This window comes from Etheostoma cragini, chromosome 15, assembly GCF_013103735.1.
Source record: "Etheostoma cragini isolate CJK2018 chromosome 15, CSU_Ecrag_1.0, whole genome shotgun sequence".
NCBI classification, from domain to species: Eukaryota; Metazoa; Chordata; class Actinopteri; order Perciformes; family Percidae; genus Etheostoma; species Etheostoma cragini.
In genome coordinates this window covers 21,861,563-21,868,937 of record NC_048421.1, presented here as the reverse complement: position 1 = coordinate 21,868,937, position 7,375 = coordinate 21,861,563, and the positions used below count along the sequence as shown (strand labels likewise).

At 44.9% G+C, this 7,375-nt stretch overlaps 2 protein-coding genes across 4 annotated transcripts in view; both read right to left on the bottom strand.

Annotated features, from left to right (window-relative positions):
• hoxb3a (homeobox B3a) overlaps positions 1 to 7,375 on the bottom strand; it is an 86,558-nt gene that overhangs the window by 39,606 nt on the left and 39,577 nt on the right. For all 3 annotated transcript variants that reach the window (XM_034894474.1, XM_034894475.1, XM_034894472.1), the window contains one exon: positions 686 to 1,062. The gene's annotated coding sequence lies outside the window, so the exon portion shown is untranslated. The remainder of the gene's footprint in view (positions 1 to 685; positions 1,063 to 7,375) is intronic.
• The window catches only part of hoxb4a (homeobox B4a), a 5,662-nt gene continuing 1,243 nt past the window's right edge, over positions 2,957 to 7,375 (bottom strand). Inside the window, exons 1-2 of the mRNA XM_034894487.1 lie at positions 6,634 to 7,375; positions 2,957 to 5,027 (exon numbers count right to left, since the gene is read on the bottom strand). The exon at positions 6,634 to 7,375 is cut by the window's right edge and continues 1,243 nt beyond it. Of these exons, the coding sequence (XP_034750378.1) occupies positions 4,747 to 5,027; positions 6,634 to 7,105 (753 nt within the window). The 5' untranslated portion in view covers positions 7,106 to 7,375 and the 3' untranslated portion in view covers positions 2,957 to 4,746. The remainder of the gene's footprint in view (positions 5,028 to 6,633) is intronic.

The following is a 7,375-nucleotide window of genomic DNA, read 5'->3' as shown; positions in this document are numbered from 1 at the left end:
CACACAGTATCTCATTAAAAGCTATAGGCCCTAGCAACACTTTATAACCACAGAAACATAGCCGAAAATAAATGTATAATAAGCTCCGAGTGAACCAGAAATTATTCACATGGGCCATTCTGTCATATATTAGCGCGAGAATTGTCTGAATTTTCTGCATAGGCGAGTGTGTTAAATGTATTGTCCATTTGCTTTACATGCACCCTATAAATTACAATACACCTTAATGTGAAAGAAAACTTAAAAATTAACTGTTTCATGATAATCACACATCCAAATCATATGCGTAAAAGACGGACAGTGGCACAATTTACGCACGATAGATGCCCAAGAGGTGGCAGGCCTTCTGAGTGACAAACAGACGTAGAAGTGACACCAGGGCAGCAAAGGGGGACGGAAACATAGGCACAAACCCAGGAGAAAGAAGTACAACACAAGCTTGTCATTTGTGGCTGATGCTGCAGGCAAACACACACACTCACAGACACACACCTTCCAACACAAACACGAATCTCCAAAAGTCCCTGCGCTAAAATCAAAGATCCCAAGACCATAAATGCCCCCTTTCGCCTGACCTCGCCAAATGCGCTGGGGGCAATAAAACCATAAAAACGCCACCGAGCCGTCAGACACAGAGCAGCAAGACAGAAAAGTACAGAGAAAATGAAGTTCCCAGGCCTCTTACCTTAGACGCCAACACTTTCAGCGACTTCTGGGCCATCTTCTTCTGTCGTGAGGGCTCTCTGACTGATTTGTTGGAGTTTCTTAGAAGGGATTTTCTTTTTTTCCAATGAGGAAGAAAAAAGTTTTTTTCAATGGTAGGATACTTGTGGGGTGTAAAAAAAAAAATAGCTTGCTAATGGCTGGGAAAGGGGAGGTGTATGTGTGACTGTTTATGTGTGTGTGCGTGTGTTTGTGTGCGTGTGCGTGTGCGTGCGTGTGTGTGTGTGAGGGGGTGTCTTCCAAGACGTCTTCTTGTTCTTCTCCTCTGTCTGTCTCTCTGTTCCTTGCCCTCTCTCTCTTTCTCTCTCTCTCTCCTGGCAGAAGGGGTCTTGTGTGTGGCTGCCGGATGACAATAGAGAAGGAGAAGAAGTGTTTAAAGAAGAACAAGTGATTAATGATTGTTCCTTGTATAATTCTCGCATTTTTCTTGAGGTGTCGTCCCTTCTACCCGGTGAACTTTTTCAGAGGGGTAGGGGGGTGGGGGTGGCGGTCAACCTCACAAAATCTGCTCCCATTCACAGTAGCAGCAGAAGGCCCCGACTGATAATGGAGGCTAAAAAAAGAATAAGGATTCCTTGGTGGATTTTATTGTGCACGGTGTCACCCTGCGCGCAAATTCATTTATTTCCACTCGGACTGCAAGCGCTCAGGGGCTTTAGGGGTTATTGTGGAGGCACATATGTGCGTGGAAATTGTAAAAGGGGGTCTGTTTAGATGCTTCAATATAGGACAATTGGTGTATAGGACACGAATATTATCTTGTGGTTTGTGTGTGTTTAGGAGGCGTCTAAAACCTAAAAGTGTTCACCATATAAGAATATATGTATATAAATATATATAGAAATGAATGCACATTCTGGAAAAGCATTACAATGGAGTGCAAACACACTGTAGTCACTGTGAAGCAGAGTGGAAACAGAACAGTGAAATTGATTTTTGCAGTAATGAAACAGTGAAATGTTTGAAAATGTAGTTTTACATGCTCGCAGTGTAAAGATTTATTATTTTGGCGCAGTGTGTGTGTGTGTGTGTGTGTGTGTGTGTGTTTGAGCACATCTAGGTGTACAGTTTGATAGGAGGGCGGTGTTTGCGCTGGAGCAGCCTTTCATAAACAGGAAGAAAACAGATAAATGGGCCGAGGGAGTCTCTGTGGCAAGAGGCCCAGGGAGAAATCAACCGACAAGTAATAGGGAATCTTCTCTGGGCCGAGGAATACGAGCGGACCAATTTGGGAGGGCACACTTTTTTTGTTTAAAGTTCATTGAGAGGAATGCTATTTTCTCGTTCTCCCCCCCCCTCTTGCTCTATATTTTTCGATACCTGCTCTAAGAAAAGAAAATGAAAATTAATACGGGAGCCGCGCCTTACAAAAGAAGCCATTCGTCTTGTTGATTATCTATTTGGTTGTCAGGGTTTGAGCTATGGCGCCGGCCCGCTCCCTTTTTGTAATATATAAAAAAATAAAACACACATGTGCGCACAGCACCGGTCCAGAAAACACCGATAGGGGAACAAAAAAAAAACTGTTGTGCAAAAATGCACTCATTAAAGCATTAAAAGACCACGAACCGAGAAACTATTTAATGTTTTTTCTCTCTCTTCAGAATCAGAAGAGGAAGGAGGGGGGGGTTCATACTCTGTGTCGGGCCGGTGCAAGCGCGTCTGAGCAGCCGTTAAATTAACGGGAGAACGGGAGTGAAACGGAGGGAGGGTTTGTGATTTAAAACGAGATTACAGGACGTAATGTACCAAGATCACTCATGGCCGGGACAGATTAATCATAGCAGGCTGCTGATTTCTCAAGACAGGTCTCTGCGCGTTTGTACGCAAAACCAACACTGAAATTAAATCAAATTATTTATTGTGTGCGCATGCGGGAGCGGGTGTATATAGTATGTATATGCTTTAAATACATATTTCACTGTTAGGAGAAAGGAGGAAGAGTTTTGGGTATTTCTGATCTGCAGTGGAGGCGAAATGGAAATTATTCTTTACAATTTTAGAAAAACACATAAACATATACCCTTGTGTGTGTGTGTGTGTGTGTGTGTGTGTATATAAATATATATATACATATATTTACATATAGGCCCTATTAAACACATTTTTTTGAATTAAAACGGGGCGATTTCATACGCGTATTTCATATTTAATTCTATGCGAGGACATTTAGAAGAAACTGAACAAATCCTGATTTGGAGAGAAGAAATAAAAGAGAAGAGGATGAGAGAAATAACTTTTTAGCCATTTATTTAAATTTCTATGAACTATTTACAAATAATAGGAAGGTAGACACTGAGGAGGCATAAGCAGAGACATTTCGGAGGAGGTGACACATGTTCAACAATACCACCATTGTTATTATTATCATCATCGTCAATAACGACAGGAACTGATCTTTGGAATGTAAATAAAATAACAGCAATTAAAGAACACTTGGAGAATAAAATATCTAAAGAGTGGCACAAGGGGACCGAACAGAGGGAAGGAGGAGAAGGAGAAAAAGAAATGTGCGCGCAGTTAATGTGCGGAGAAAGGAGGGACAGCGAGAGAGACATAGAAAAGGAAATCAACACCATTACGACATGCAATAAAAGGCTCCTTGTTTTTCTGAATGTCCCTGGCTGGAACAATCGCTTAGAATTAAATTACATTTTTACATTTCCACGTACATTTAAATGAACAGCGCCTTTTGTATTGCAGGAAGGCTAATAATAATAATTATTATAATAACAATTTCAAAAATATAAAAGCTTGAAAAGCTGTCACTTCATTGACCTAGCAAGAAAAACTAAGATGACCAAAAAAATAAAAATATATATAATATATATATAAGTACAACTGAGGTAATAGGTAGTACATCGTATAGTGCTGCGTTTATACTGTGTTTTTGAGCAGTGTACCGGGATTTTGGTTTGAATATTAGTGTCCTTTGTTCAGCCAGCTTTATCAACCCTGTTTGGTACGCAGAGTGGAACATGTCATCATTTAACTTTAACTCGAGTTCCCTTGCATCACCCTGTCAGTCGGCTTCCCTGTATACAACGTTACAACATCAACGGACAACACAGACACTCCTTGCCATTCTCTTTACAGTCAACACTGAATTCAAAAATAATTAAAATGTAAAAAGCTATATTTTGTCATTAAACAAAACAGAAATACCAACAGTTGTTATTATAACAGCAAGACAGAAAACTGCCTGGTGTCGTTTTGGATCACACCGGATGTTATATTTTATTTATTTTAAGTAGGCTTCTATAAGGACGGGTATGTCCATGTGTGGTTTTGGTTTGTGTGTAGTGTGTGTGTGTTTGTGGCGGGTTGTAAGAATACTTTTCTCGACAGAACGAGAGTTCCATTTATTACACGTGCGTGTGCGATTGGGGTGGGGGGGGGGGGGGGGGGGGGGGGGGGGGGGGGGGGGGGGGGGGGGGGGGGGGGGGGGGGGGGGGGGGGGGGGGGGGGGGGGGGGGGGGGGGGGTAATGAGCAGAGCCGCGGTTCACCCCTTTGCTTTGTCCCCGCAGAGTAAACAATGACAAATGGGGCCCGAGCATGGCATGATTAAAGATGAAAACCAGGATCCATCTTCAGCACACAAAATACTAGTCTCAGGTGAAAAAAAATAAACCACACGCACGCGGCCATATTATCCTCAGCCTATACCATCTCATGCTCTGTCACAGAGAAGAAGCGAGGGTGAGGAGTATTAAAACACAGAAATATTAAGAGCAGGGAGACGGAGATGGGCAGGGAATGCCTACTTTTGTTCATTTCATTTTTTATGAATGGGAGATCTCCCCCTTCACCCCTCCCACGTCATCACGTCATATAAGAGTGTAACATCAGCACAGCATCAGGACCGATCAGGCGGCAATGACATCCCTCCCTCCCTCCAGAGTAAAAGGCGTTATTCCGGTCCAAAGTGCAGGTTTCGGTGGTTACAAGCGTGGCCGCCGCTTTGGCGCTCAGTTTGGGAACCAGGGTTGGGCAAAAATCAGACAAAGAGCCAAATAACCGGGCTATAGGGGCCCGGTTAGAGACTGGGAGTTTGTGTTGTTGTTTGTCCCGGAGCGGACCTTAGTGTTGGGCAGCTTGTGGTCCTTCTTCCACTTCATCCTCCGGTTCTGGAACCAGATCTTGATCTGCCGCTCTGACAGGCACAGCGTGTGCGCAATCTCCACCCTGCGCCTGCGCGTCAGGTACCGGTTGTAGTGGAACTCCTTCTCGAGCTCCAGGACCTGCTGGCGCGTGTAGGCCGTCCGCGAGCGCTTCGGCTCACCACCTGTGTAGTTTGAACTCACTGTGGGACAACAATGGCAACATATGAGCATCACGACGTTTACCACTCAAGAAAATATACAACAACCACAATACAACCCCTCCAAAATACAGCAATATAGGCTAATAGGCTAATAGCTTAATAATAATAATAATAATAATAATAAAGTAAATACGTTGGTCGCAGTATAATACAACATAATCACTGCTTTCACATTCACAATAGTGTAACATTACTGTAGAAAAACAGACAGGCGTTGTTAGTATACTATTGGCTACATAGACTTATTGTTGTTGATTAATTGCTCATTAAAGAGGATGGAACAGTCTATTGTTAACTTGCAAAACTGAAAACAGACCATCAGAAAGAAAATGTAAGTGCATTATGAGCATGTAACGAAGGGAAATGATGGCCACCACGGTTGCACCTACTGAATATACAGAATAGAAAATAGCTGTAACCTCGCAGACCCTTTACTGATGGTAATCTTTTCTTCTACGACAATTATGCAGTGTATGCTGTTTGTTGCGTTTTCAGTGAGCACATGTTGTCAGGTGTCATTTTAGGCCCTGCGGTGGTGTGAATCCTCCCAGCAGCCAGCCTGACGCTGGTGTCCAAATGTTGTGATTTGAGAGCAAATTTCCCAATGCTTGAAAAATCACGCTGTCCCGACACGTCCGTGCACGCACGACCGGGACTCTCGAGTTAGGCTAGGCATATGATAGCAAAAGCAGCGGCGAGAAAAGAGGTTCGGAGCAGCAACCTTTTCTTGCAATGATCTTACGCAAGGATTTCACGGACTACGCAAGGATGGCAGCATGTATGAACTGGTTGAGAATAAAGGGGGTGCGGGTGCAGCTATACGACGGTACTGAACGGCCGACCAAAACCTCCAACCGGCAGTCCGGTGTCTCCAAAGACGTGACAGCTAAAGTAACTGTGCAAAGAGTAAATGCAAGAAAGTATAAGGTTTTCTTACCGAGTTAACAGCCCGGTGGAGTGAATGCATTACGTCGTCTCTACAAAAGGGACATTTTGTCGCCCCGCGAACATGCGCTCTGGTAATCCCAATACGCAATAGGCAGCAAGTCTATTAGAACATTACAGAGAAGCCATAATAGACTGGAGCTATTCGGTTTTACATTAGTGTTTTACGGCCGGCTCCATAAACATGAATATTTCAGCTGCCATAAAACTTTCTTACCCCTGGAACAACGAGTGGGGAAGAAAGGCTCGACAGAGTAAAGTACACCGTTTATACAACCCGACCACTTAAAATCAAATTACCAAAGCATAAAATCTAACTTATGTGCTCGGTCTGAGTTGTCATAAGGCGAGGAATTAGAGCAGACGAGCCTTAGATCGGACTTCAAAATGCACCTCTGCGGAGAGGTGTAATAAAAATTTATGGTGGGTGTAATTATATTGGCCCTGCAAACAGACGATCGTAAATCTTGACCCAAGGGCTACTCTTCAACTTCTAACAGAAAACAAGGAGGGGAAGCCGTAGATTTTGACGGTGGACACCTAGCTGACTGCACGGCAGCCAACTGCAGGCACAAAGGCGCAGCGAGAGAGAGAGAGAGCGGGGTGGAGAGAGAGGAAGAAGTTTCCATGCAGCACTTACCGATGTTTACATGGACTTTCTTCATCCACGGGTAGACTACGGGGTCTTTACGAGTGCTCGTGGGGGATGACGTGCTTTGGCTGTGGGGCGTTTGGCCGCAAGACGCAGGCGGAGGCGGGCTGGGTGTCAACGAGTCGCAGCGGTGGCTCAGCTCCGGGACGGGGGAAGTCTGCAGCCCGGTTGGGGGGAGGACGTGACCCCGAGGAGACATCACCACCGAGGCAGGCTGCCCCGGACGCTGGCACGGGGTGTACGGCGGCTCGCCTCGCTGCTGGTGGTGGCTCTGGTGTTGTGGGTGGTGTTGATGGTGGTGGTAGAGAGAGTCCGGCTGAAAGGCAGCAGGCTCCTGCCTCTGGGAGCTGTAATAGTCCGGAGAGTGGCTGGGCAGATAGTCGCTCTGTGAGTATTCCTCGCACGGTGGGAACTTCGGGTCCACATAGTTGGAGTTGATCAAATAGGAGCTCATGGCCATTAATTTCAGTCTTTTTGTGGAATTGCACCTACTCGGAAAATATATAACTAAAATTTATATCTCATCCCTTTACTCTTCGGTCATTCCTGTTCCGTTGAACCCTCCTACTTTTCTGTCAAGTGAACAAAGTTAAGAAGCCACGTGACGGCAGCCGACCAATGGCGCGCCTCCAAGACGAACCCCGGATAAGGAAATGGGATTAAGCATACACACGGACCCCGCACGCGCATCATCATATGGCCTCAGTTTGTGGGCACTCACAGTTACAAT